This window comes from Eucyclogobius newberryi, unplaced genomic scaffold (genome assembly GCF_026437365.1).
Source record: "Eucyclogobius newberryi isolate DKJ021-1_F unplaced genomic scaffold, fEucNew1.0.hap1 SCAF_16, whole genome shotgun sequence".
NCBI lineage: Eukaryota > Metazoa > Chordata > Actinopteri > Gobiiformes > Gobiidae > Eucyclogobius > Eucyclogobius newberryi.
This window is the reverse complement of record NW_027315790.1, coordinates 36,418,699-36,430,772: the sequence shown is the minus strand read 5'-3', so window position 1 is coordinate 36,430,772 and position 12,074 is coordinate 36,418,699. Positions and strand designations below refer to the sequence as shown.

At 51.3% G+C, this 12,074-nt stretch overlaps 1 protein-coding gene across 1 annotated transcript in view; it reads left to right on the top strand.

Annotated features, from left to right (window-relative positions):
• Nucleotides 1-12,074, top strand: part of rims2b (regulating synaptic membrane exocytosis 2b) — a 100,259-nt gene that overhangs the window by 40,105 nt on the left and 48,080 nt on the right. The window contains exons 24-27 of the mRNA XM_072447268.1: nt 4,368-4,558; nt 4,869-5,004; nt 9,367-9,479; nt 10,658-10,759. Coding sequence (XP_072303369.1) covers nt 4,368-4,558; nt 4,869-5,004; nt 9,367-9,479; nt 10,658-10,759 — 542 coding nt within the window. The remainder of the gene's footprint in view (nt 1-4,367; nt 4,559-4,868; nt 5,005-9,366; nt 9,480-10,657; nt 10,760-12,074) is intronic.

Sequence of the window (12,074 nt, the reverse complement as noted above, 5' to 3'; positions counted from 1 at the left end):
AGGGGCGTGACTAAAGCTAGCGTGTGTGAGGGGCGTGGCTAAAGCTAGCGTGTGTGAGGGGCGTGACTAAAGCTAGCGTGTGTGAGGGGCGTGACTAAAGCTAGCGTGTGTGAGGGGCGTGGCTAAAGCTGGCGTGTGTGAGAGGGGCGTGGCTAAAGCTAGCGTGTGTGAGGGGCGTGGCTAAAGCTAGTGTGTGTGAGGGGCGTGGCTAAAGCTAGTGTGTGTGAGGGGCGTGGCTAAAGCTAACGTGTGTGAGAGGGGCGTGGCTAAAGCTAGTGTGTGTGAGGGGCGTGGCTAAAGCAAGTGTATGTGAGGGGCGTGGCTAAAGCTAGTGTGTATGAGGGGCGTGTCTAAAGCTAGTGTGTGTGAGGGGCGTGTCTAAAGCTAGTGTGTGTGAGGGGCGTGGCTAAAGCTAGTGTATGTGAGGGGCGTGGCTAAAGCTAGTGTGTGTGAGGGGCGTGTCTAAAGCTAGTGTGTGTGAGGGGCGTGGCTAAAGTTAGTGTGTGTGAGGGGCGTGTCTAAAGCTAGTGTGTGTGAGGGGCGTGGCTAAAGCTAGTGTGTGTGAGGGGCGTGGCTAAAGCTAGTGTGTGTGAGAGGCGTGGCTAAAGCTAGTGTGTGTGAGGGGCGTGGCTAAAGCTAGTGTGTGTGAGGGGCGTGGCTAAAGCTAGTGTGTGTGAGGGGCGCGTCTAAAGCTAGTGTGTGTGAGGGGCGTGGCTAAAGCTAGTGTGTGTGAGGGGCGTGGCTAAAGTTAGTGTGTGTGAGAGGCGTGGCTAAAGCTAGTGTGTGTGAGGGGCGTGTCTAAAGCTAGTGTGTGTGAGGGGCGTGGCTAAAGCTAGTGTGTGTGAGGGGCGTGGCTAAAGTTAGTGTGTGTGAGAGGCGTGGCTAAAGCTGGTGTGTGTGAGGGGCGTGGCTAAAGCTAGTGTGTATGAGGGGCGTGGCTAAAGCTAGTGTGTGTGAGGGGCGCGTCTAAAGCTAGTGTGTGTGAGGGGCGTGGCTAAAGCTAGTGTGTGTGAGGGGCGTGGCTAAAGTTAGTGTGTGTGAGAGGCGTGGCTAAAGCTAGTGTGTGTGAGGGGCGTGTCTAAAGCTAGTGTGTGTGAGGGGCGTGGCTAAAGTTAGTGTGTGTGAGGGGCGTGTCTAAAGCTAGTGTGTGTGAGGGGCGTGGCTAAAGCTAGTGTGTGTGAGGGGCGTGTCTAAAGCTAGTGTGTGTGAGGGGCGTGGCTAAAGCTAGTGTGTGTGAGGGGCGTGGCTAAAGCTAGTGTGTGTGAGGGGCGTGGCTAAAGCTAGTGTGTGTGAGAGGCGTGGCTAAAGCTAGTGTGTGTGAGGGGCGTGGCTAAAGCTAGTGTGTGTGAGGGGCGTGGCTAAAGCTAGTGTGTGTGAGGGGCGTGGCTAAAGCTAGTGTGTGTGAGGGGCGTGGCTAAAGCTAGTGTGTATGAGGGGCGTGTCTAAAGCTAGTGTGTGTGAGGGGCGTGTCTAAAGCTAGTGTGTGTGAGGGGCGTGGCTAAAGCTAGTGTATGTGAGGGGCGTGGCTAAAGCTAGTGTGTGTGAGGGGCGTGTCTAAAGCTAGTGTGTGTGAGGGGCGTGGCTAAAGTTAGTGTGTGTGAGGGGCGTGTCTAAAGCTAGTGTGTGTGAGGGGCGTGGCTAAAGCTAGTGTGTGTGAGGGGCGTGGCTAAAGCTAGTGTGTGTGAGAGGCGTGGCTAAAGCTAGTGTGTGTGAGGGGCGTGGCTAAAGCTAGTGTGTGTGAGGGGCGTGGCTAAAGCTAGTGTGTGTGAGGGGCGTGGCTAAAGCTAGTGTGTGTGAGGGGCGTGGCTAAAGTTAGTGTGTGTGAGAGGCGTGGCTAAAGCTAGTGTGTGTGAGGGGCGTGTCTAAAGCTAGTGTGTGTGAGGGGCGTGGCTAAAGCTAGTGTGTGTGAGGGGCGTGGCTAAAGTTAGTGTGTGTGAGAGGAGTGGCTAAAGCTAGTGTGTGTGAGGGGCGTGGCTAAAGCTGGTGTGTGTGAGGGGCGTGGCTAAAGCTAGTGTGTATGAGGGGCGTGGCTAAAGCTAGTGTGTGTGAGGGGCGCGTCTAAAGCTAGTGTGTGTGAGGGGCGTGGCTAAAGCTAGTGTGTGTGAGGGGCGTGGCTAAAGTTAGTGTGTGTGAGAGGCGTGGCTAAAGCTAGTGTGTGTGAGGGGCGTGTCTAAAGCTAGTGTGTGTGAGGGGCGTGGCTAAAGTTAGTGTGTGTGAGGGGCGTGTCTAAAGCTAGTGTGTGTGAGGGGCGTGGCTAAAGCTAGTGTGTGTGAGGGGCGTGTCTAAAGCTAGTGTGTGTGAGGGGCGTGGCTAAAGCTAGTGTGTGTGAGGGGCGTGGCTAAAGCTAGTGTGTGTGAGGGGCGTGGCTAAAGCTAGTGTGTGTGAGAGGCGTGGCTAAAGCTAGTGTGTGTGAGGGGCGTGGCTAAAGCTAGTGTGTGTGAGGGGCGTGGCTAAAGCTAGTGTGTGTGAGGGGCGTGTCTAAAGCTAGTGTGTGTGAGGGGCGTGGCTAAAGCTAGTGTGTGTGAGGGGCGCGTCTAAAGCTAGTGTGTGTGAGGGGCGTGGCTAAAGCTAGTGTGTGTGAGGGGCGCGGCTAAAGCTAGTGTGTGTGAGGGGCGTGGCTAAAGCTAGTGTGTGTGAGGGGCGTGTCTAAAGCTAGTGTGTGTGAGGGGCGTGGCTAAAGCTAGTGTGTGTGAGGGGCGTGGCTAAAGCTAGTGTGTGTGAGGGGCGTGTCTAAAGCTAGTGTGTGTGAGGGGCGTGGCTAAAGCTAGTGTGTGTGAGGGGCGCGTCTAAAGCTAGTGTGTGTGAGGGGCGTGGCTAAAGCTAGTGTGTGTGAGGGGCGTGGCTAAAGCTAGTGTGTGTGAGGGGCGTGGCTAAAGCTAGTGTGTGTGAGGGGCGTGGCTAAAGCTAGTGTGTGTGAGGGGCGTGTCTAAAGCTAGTGTGTGTGAGGGGCGTGGCTAAAGCTAGTGTGTGTGAGGGGCGTGGCTAAAGCTAGTGTGTGTGAGGGGCGTGTCTAAAGCTAGTGTGTGTGAGGGGCGTGGCTAAAGCTAGTGTGTGTGAGGGGCGTGTCTAAAGCTAGTGTGTGTGAGGGGCGTGGCTAAAGCTAGTGTGTGTGAGGGGCGTGGCTAAAGCTAGTGTGTGTGAGGGGCGTGTCTAAAGCTAGTGTGTGTGAGGGGCGTGGCTAAAGCTAGTGTGTGTGAGGGGCGCGTCTAAAGCTAGTGTGTGTGAGGGGCGTGGCTAAAGCTAGTGTGTGTGAGGGGCGTGGCTAAAGCTAGTGTGTGTGAGGGGCGTGGCTAAAGCTAGTGTGTGTGAGGGGCGTGTCTAAAGCTAGTGTGTGTGAGGGGCGTGGCTAAAGCTAGTGTGTGTGAGGGGCGTGGCTAAAGCTAGTGTGTGTGAGGGGCGTGTCTAAAGCTAGTGTGTGTGAGGGGCGTGGCTAAAGCTAGTGTGTGTGAGGGGCGTGTCTAAAGCTAGTGTGTGTGAGGGGCGTGGCTAAAGCTAGTGTGTGTGAGGGGCGTGGCTAAAGCTAGTGTGTGTGAGGGGCGTGTCTAAAGCTAGTGTGTGTGAGGGGCGTGTCTAAAGCTAGTGTGTGTGAGGGGCGTGGCTAAAGCTAGTGTGTGTGAGGGGCGTGTCTAAAGCTAGTGTGTGTGAGGGGCGTGGCTAAAGCTAGTGTGTGTGAGGGGCGTGGCGTTTGAACCTCTCTTTATTTCGTGCTTTGGATCATGTCAGACGCTTTATGACAAAGCGAGTGCCATAAACAGGAAACAGCTGTTGCTAACGTGCTTTGCTAGCTTTGTGTTGCTAACGTGCTTTGCTAGCTTTGTGTTGCTAAGGCTCCACATAGTCGTTAGCATCAGTGGAAACACGGCGCTTTAGCTCGAGATCGAGTCAGAGTTTGAGACAAATGATTCTTTTGTGTTTCTGCTTTTTGCCTCTTGTTTTGTCCTGAGTCTGTTTTCTCTCTCGTCCAATCATCTGCCTGTGCTGTGGAGGCTCCTCCCCCTGATTTAAAGTCCACCTGGAGCCCAAGAGCCGGACACTTTGGGAGCCAGAACCTCTCAGGGGCCGTTTTGGGAGCTAGAACATCTCAGGGGCCGCTTTGGGAGCTAGAACCTCTCAGGGGCCCCTTTGGGAGCTAGAACCTCTCAGGGGCCCCTTTGGGAGCTAGAACCTCTCAGGGGCCGCTTTGGGAGCTAGAACCTCTCAGGGGCCCCTTTGGGAGCTAGAACCTCTCAGGGGCCCCTTAGGGAGCTAGAACCTCTCAGGGGCCGTTTTGTTCAAGTTGGTCGTCTCATTTTTCAGGTTTCCTAGATCACATGAATGTGGTGTTTACATGGCTGACCCCGCCCTCTCCTGTCTAACCCCGCCCACAGAGTGGCCCCTGGCCCTGCTCCTGGCCCCGCTCCGATGCAGAAGTCGGCCTCAGCTGGAGAAATGTGTTCTTTGTCCCGAAACGACGATGATGACGATGATCGAAAACGACGCGCGAGCTTTGGACAGAAGATGTTAGGAATGGTCGGTTTGGGCAAGACGGGCCAGAACACCACCAACATGAACCCTGAAGGTATAAATACTACCAATAATACTACTACTGCTGCTATTCATTTATGTATTTATTTTTCTCATTTTAAATATATAAAAAACAAACACAATAGACTAAAATCAAAACCAGTCGACATCTACTACTACTACTACTACTACTACTACTACTACTACTACTACTACTACTACTACTACTACTACTACTACTACTACTACTACTACTACTACTACTACTACTACTACTACTACTACTACTACTACTACTACTACTACTAGTAGACTACTACTACTACTACTACAACAACAACAACATGAGTCTTGTTCTGATGCAGAGGAGGAGAAAAAGAAGAAAGTGGTTCGTTTGCCGGTTCAAAGAAGCATCGAGACTGGTCTCGCCATCGATTTTAAGGCTAAGTTCACCCGACAGGCGTCCAAGGACCCAGAGGCTGAAGACCCAAAGCCTGGCGCGTAAGACCCCTGTTAGACCTGGTTTAGACCTGGTTTAGACCTGGTTTAGACCTGGTTTGGACCTGCTTTAGTCCTGCTTTAGTCCTGCTTTAGTCCTGCTTTAGTCCTGCTTTAGTCCTGCTTTAGTCCTGGTTTAGTCCTGCTTTAGTCCTGCTTTAGTCCTGGTTTAGACCTGGTTTAGTCCTGCTTTATACCTGGTTTAGTCCTGCTTTAGTCCTGCTTTAGTCCTGCTTTAGTCCTGCTTTAGTCCTGCTTTAGACCTGGTTTAGACCTGGTTTAGACCTGGTTTAGTCCTGGTTTAGACCTGGTTTAGACCTGGTTTAGTCCTGCTTTAGTCCTGGTTTAGTCCTGCTTTAGTCCTGCTTTAGACCTGGTTTAGTCCTGCTTTATACCTGGTTTAGTCCTGCTTTAGTCCTGCTTTAGTCCTGGTTTAGTCCTGCTTTAGTCCTGCTTTAGTCCTGCTTTAGTCCTGCTTTAGTCCTGCTTTAGACCTGGTTTAGACCTGGTTTAGTCCTGGTTAAGACCTGGTTTAGACCTGGTTTAGACCTGGTTTAGTCCTGGTTTAGACCTGGTTTAGACCTGGTTTAGTCCTGGTTTAGACCTGGTTTAGACCTGGTTTAGTCCTGGTTTAGACCTGGTTTAGTCCTGGTTTAGTCCTGGTTTAGTCCTGGTTTAGACCTGGTTTAGTCCTGGTTTAGTCCTGGTTTAGACCTGGTTTAGACCTGGTTTAGACCTGGTTTAGTCCTGGTTTAGACCTGGTTTAGACCTGGTTTAGACCTGGTTTAGACCTGGTTTAGTCCTGGTTTAGACCTGGTTTAGACCTGGTTTAGACCTGGTTTAGTCCTGCTTTAGACCTGGTTTGGACCTGGTTTGGACCTGGTTTGGACCTGGTTTAGTCCTGGTTTATTCCTGGTTTAGTCCTGGTTTAGTCCTGGTTTAGTCCTGGTTTAGACCTGGTTTAGTCCTGCTTTAGTCCTGCTTTAGACCTGCTTTAGTCCTGATTTAGTCCTGCTTTAGTCCTGCTTTAGTCCTGCTTTAGACCTGCTTTAGACCTGCTTTAGTCCTGCTTTAGTCCTGGTTTAGTCCTGCTTTAGTCCTGCTTTAGTCCTGGTTTAGACCTGGTTTAGTCCTGCTTTATACCTGGTTTAGTCCTGCTTTAGTCCTGCTTTAGTCCTGGTTTAGTCCTGCTTTAGTCCTGCTTTAGACCTGGTTTAGTCCTGCTTTATACCTGGTTTAGTCCTGGTTTAGTCCTGCTTTAGTCCTGCTTTAGTCCTGCTTTAGTCCTGCTTTAGACCTGGTTTAGACCTGGTTTAGACCTGGTTTAGTCCTGGTTTAGACCTGGTTTAGACCTGGTTTAGTCCTGCTTTAGTCCTGGTTTAGTCCTGCTTTAGTCCTGCTTTAGTCCTGGTTTAGACCTGGTTTAGTCCTGCTTTATACCTGGTTTAGTCCTGCTTTAGTCCTGCTTTAGTCCTGGTTTAGTCCTGCTTTAGTCCTGCTTTAGTCCTGCTTTAGTCCTGCTTTAGACCTGGTTTAGTCCTGCTTTATACCTGGTTTAGTCCTGCTTTAGTCCTGCTTTAGTCCTGGTTTAGTCCTGCTTTAGTCCTGCTTTGGTCCTGCTTTAGTCCTGCTTTAGTCCTGCTTTAGACCTGGTTTAGACCTGGTTTAGACCTGGTTTAGTCCTGGTTTAGACCTGGTTTAGACCTGGTTTAGACCTGGTTTAGACCTGGTTTAGACCTGGTTTAGACCTGGTTTAGTCCTGGTTTAGACCTGGTTTAGACCTGGTTTAGACCTGGTTTAGACCTGGTTTAGTCCTGGTTTAGACCTGGTTTAGACCTGGTTTATTCCTGGTTTAGACCTGGTTTAGACCTGGTTTAGTCCTGGTTTAGACCTGGTTTAGACCTGGTTTAGACCTGGTTTAGACCTGGTTTAGTCCTGGTTTAGACCTGGTTTAGACCTGGTTTAGACCTGGTTTAGTCCTGGTTTAGACCTGGTTTAGACCTGGTTTAGTCCTGGTTTAGACCTGGTTTAGACCTGGTTTAGACCTGGTTTAGACCTGGTTTAGACCTGGTTTAGTCCTGGTTTAGACCTGGTTTAGACCTGGTTTAGACCTGGTTTAGTCCTGGTTTAGACCTGGTTTAGACCTGGTTTAGTCCTGGTTTAGACCTGGTTTAGTCCTGGTTTAGACCTGGTTTAGACCTGGTTTAGACCTGGTTTAGACCTGGTTTAGACCTGGTTTAGTCCTGGTTTAGACCTGGTTTAGACCTGGTTTAGACCTGGTTTAGACCTGGTTTAGTCCTGGTTTAGACCTGGTTTAGACCTGGTTTAGACCTGGTTTAGTCCTGGTTTAGACCTGGTTTAGACCTGGTTTAGACCTGGTTTAGACCTGGTTTAGACCTGGTTTAGTCCTGGTTTAGACCTGGTTTAGACCTGGTTTAGTCCTGGTTTAGACCTGGTTTAGACCTGGTTTAGACCTGGTTTAGTCCTGGTTTAGACCTGGTTTAGACCTGGTTTAGTCCTGGTTTAGACCTGGTTTAGTCCTGGTTTAGACCTGGTTTAGACCTGGTTTAGACCTGGTTTAGTCCTGGTTTAGACCTGGTTTAGACCTGGTTTAGACCTGGTTTAGACCTGGTTTAGACCTGGTTTAGACTTGGTTTAGACCTGGTTTAGACCTGGTTTAGACCTGGTTTAGTCCTGGTTTAGACCTGGTTTAGTCCTGGTTTAGACCTGGTTTAGTCCTGGTTTAGACCTGGTTTAGACCCTGTTTAGACCTGGTTTAGTCCTGGTTTAGTCCTGGTTTAGACCTGGTTTAGACCTGGTTTAGACCTGGTTTAGACCTGGTTTAGTCCTGGTTTAGTCCTGGTTTAGACCTGGTTTAGACCTGGTTTAGACCTGGTTTAGTCCTGGTTTAGTCCTGGTTTAGTCCTGGTTTAGACCTGGTTTAGACCTGGTTTAGTCCTGGTTTAGTCCTGGTTTAGTCCTGGTTTAGTCCTGGTTTAGACCTGGTTTAGACCTGGTTTAGTCCTGGTTTAGTCCTGGTTTAGACCTGGTTTAGTCCTGGTTTAGACCTGGTTTAGACCTGGTTTAGTCCTGGTTTAGACCTGGTTTAGTCCTGGTTTAGTCCTGGTTTAGACCTGGTTTAGACCTGGTTTAGTCCTGGTTTAGACCTGGTTTAGACCTGGTTTAGACCTGGTTTAGTCCTGGTTTAGACCTGGTTTAGACCTGGTTTAGACCTGGTTTAGTCCTAGTTTAGACCTGGTTTAGACCTGGTTTAGACCTGGTTTAGACCTGGTTTAGTCCTGGTTTAGACCTGGTTTAGACCTGGTTTAGACCTGGTTTATACCTGGTTTAGTCCTGGTTTAGACCTGGTTTAGACCTGGTTTAGTCCTGGTTTAGACCTGGTTTAGACCTGGTTTAGACCTGGTTTAGACCTGGTTTAGTCCTGGTTTAGACCTGGTTTAGACCTGGTTTAGTCCTGGTTTAGACCTGGTTTAGTCCTGGTTTAGACCTGGTTTAGACCTGGTTTAGACCTGGTTTAGACTTGGTTTAGACCTGGTTTAGACCTGGTTTAGACCTGGTTTAGTCCTGGTTTAGTCCTGGTTTAGACCTGGTTTAGACCTGGTTTAGTCCTGGTTTAGACCTGGTTTAGTCCTGGTTTAGACCCGGTTTAGACCCTGTTTAGACCTGGTTTAGTCCTGGTTTAGTCCTGCTTTAGACCTGGTTTAGACCTGCTTTAGTCCTGGTTTAGTCCTGGTTTAGACCTGGTTTAGTCCTGGTTTAGACCTGGTTTAGTCCTGGTTTAGACCTGGTTTAGACCTGGTTTAGACCTGGTTTAGACTTGGTTTAGACCTGGTTTAGACCTGGTTTAGACCTGGTTTAGTCCTGGTTTAGTCCTGGTTTAGACCTGGTTTAGACCTGGTTTAGTCCTGGTTTAGACCTGGTTTAGTCCTGGTTTAGACCCGGTTTAGACCCTGTTTAGACCTGGTTTAGTCCTGGTTTAGTCCTGGTTTAGTCCTGGTTTAGACCTGGTTTAGACCTGGTTTAGACCTGGTTTAGACCTGGTTTAGACCTGCTTTAGTCCTGGTTTAGTCCTGGTTTAGACCTGGTTTAGTCCTGGTTTAGACCTGGTTTAGACCTGGTTTAGTCCTGGTTTAGACCTGGTTTAGTCCTGGTTTAGACCTGGTTTAGTCCTGGTTTAGTCCTGGTTTAGTCCTGGTTTAGACCTGGTTTAGTCCTGCTTTAGACCTGGTTTAGACCTGCTTTAGTCCTGGTTTAGTCCTGGTTTAGACCTGGTTTAGTCCTGGTTTAGACCTGCTTTAGTCCTGGTTTAGACCTGGTTTAGTCCTGGTTTATCTTTTGTTTCAGTCTTATTTTTCCTGGAGTGAAAATTGCGGCTGATAAAAACTTCACTGGTTTCCTGGAGAATCTTGGCCCCGCCCAGGTGGCAGGACGCCAGACCCTGGCTACGCCCCCCATGGGTAAGACTGCGCTCTGATTGGCCCTCTCTGTGTGTTCTGCCCTCTGATTGGCCCTCTCTATGTGTTCTCCCCTCTGATTGGCCCTCTCTGTGTGTTCTGCCCTCTGATTGGCCCTCTCTATGTGTTCTGCCCTCTGATTGGCCCTCTCTGTGTGTTCTGCCCTCTGATTGGCCCTCTCTGTGTGTTCTGCCCTCTGATTGGCCCTCTCTGTGTGTTCTACCCTCTGATTGGCCCTCTCTGTGTGTTCTGCCCTCTGATTGGCCCTCTGTGTGTTCTGCCCTCTGATTGGCCCTCTGTGTGTTCTGCCCTCTGATTGGCCCTCTGTGTGTTCTGCCCTCTGATTGGCCCTCTGTGTGTTCTGCCCTCTGATTGGCCCTCTCTGTGTGTTCTGCCCTCTGATTGGCCCTCTCTGTGTGTTCTGCCCTCTGATTGGCCCTCTCTGTGTGTTCTGCCCTCTGATTGGCCCTCTCTATGTGTTCTGCCCTCTGATTGGCCCTCTCTGTGTGTTCTGCCCTCTGATTGGCCCTCTCTGTGTGTTCTGCCCTCTGATTGGCCCTCTCTGTGTGTTCTGCCCTCTGATTGGCCCTCTCTGTGTGTTCTGCCCTCTGATTGGCCCTCTCTGTGTGTTCTACCCTCTGATTGGCCCTCTCTGTGTGTTCTGCCCTCTGATTGGCCCTCTGTGTGTTCTGCCCTCTGATTGGCCCTCTGTGTGTTCTGCCCTCTGATTGGCCCTCTGTGTGTTCTGCCCTCTGATTGGCCCTCTCTGTGTGTTCTGCCCTCTGATTGGCCCTCTCTGTGTGTTCTGCCCTCTGATTGGCCCTCTCTGTGTGTTCTGCCCTCTGATTGGCCCTCTGTGTGTTCTGCCCTCTGATTGGCCCTCTCTGTGTGTTCTGCCCTCTGATTGGCCCTCTCTGTGTGTTCTGCCCTCTGATTGGCCCTCTCTGTGTGTTCTGCCCTCTGATTGGCCCTCTGTGTGTTCTGCCCTCTGATTGGCCCTCTCTGTGTGTTCTGCCCTCTGATTGGCCCTCTCTGTGTGTTCTGCCCTCTGATTGGCCCTCTCTGTGTGTTCTGCCCTCTGATTGGCCCTCTCTGTGTGTTCTCCCCTCTGATTGGCCCTCTCTGTGTGTTCTGCCCTCTGATTGGCCCTCTCTGTGTGTTCTGCCCTCTGATTGGTCCAGGAGACATCCAGTTGGGAATGGTTTACAGAAAAGAGCGTTTGGACGTGGAAGTGATTCGGGCTCGAGGTCTGATGGCCAAACATGGCAACAAGAACACACCAGGTACAAGAGTTTAGCCCTGGTTTATCCACAGGTCAGTGCGCTGTGCCACGCCCACTCAACCACAGGTCAGAGGTCAGGGGTCAGAGGTCAGGGGTCAGGATGGAGCAGCAGCAGGAGAAACAATCGTGTTGATATTATACATTTAGCAGGAAAGAACAGTGTGAAATGGAGATGAGAGAAGGGTGGACATGCAGCACATTGTCGGAGTCGGGATTCAAACTCACAACCTCGTGTCCTGAGCCGCGCGAACTTTGACCTCTTATTACGCCTCTTTTTCACTTTGCTTCACATGGAAATGGAAAAGTTTGGGGCTTCGCAATGAGGTGAATTTTGCCGTCAGTGAACACAGCTCCTGTCAGACAGGGACAGCCTGCTCCTGTCAGACAGGGACCGGACTGCTGTTCCAGTGTTGCACCACCAGGACCTAAACCTGCTCCTCCTGAATCTGAGGTTCTATGGGTCAGATTCTCCTCCAGGACCTGGAACAGACCTTATGGGAGGCTGAGGAGTGTGGTCCCTCTGTAGGTGGGACACACCCTCCTGTCCTCCTTCTGGAACAGAGGGACCACCACCCCGGTCTGCCAGAGACACTGTCCCCGACCACCACGTCCTGTTCTAGAGACGTGTCAGAGACAGTCCTACAACATCCAGAGACTTTAGGTCCTCAGGATCTCATCCCGGAGCCACTGAGGAGCCACCGAGGAGCCACCGAGGAGCCACCGAGGAGCCATTGAGGAGCCACCGAGGAGCCACCGAGGAGCCACCGAGGAGCCACCGAGGAGCCACCGAGGAGCCACCGAGGAGCCACCGAGGAGCCACCGAGGAGCCACCGAGGAGCCACTGAGGAGCCACTGAGGAGCCACCGAGGAGCCACTGAGGAGCCACTGAGGAGCCACTGAGGAGTTTGTCTCCTGAACAACCTCAGTGACTTCAGTCCCTCTGTGTCCTCAGTCTCTGCTTTGTCTTCAGAAGACGTGACCGTGGGATTAATGAGGTCCTCAAAGTCCTTCCACCGTCTGACCACATCCCCAGTGGAGGTCAGAGGTCAGAGGTCAGCAGGTCTCCACCCGCACCGTAAACGTGTTGGTGAAGCTGCTTCCTCCTTTATGGCTCCTCCTCCATGGCTCCTCCTCCATGGCTCCTCCTCCATGGCTCCTCCTCCATGGCTCCTCCTCCATGGCTCCTCCTCCATGGCTCCTCCTCCATGGCTCCTCCTCCATGGCTCCTCCTCCATGGCTCCTCCTCCATGGCTCCTCCTCCATGGCTCCTCCTCCATGGCTCCTCCTCCATGGCTCCTCCTCCATGGCTCCTCCTC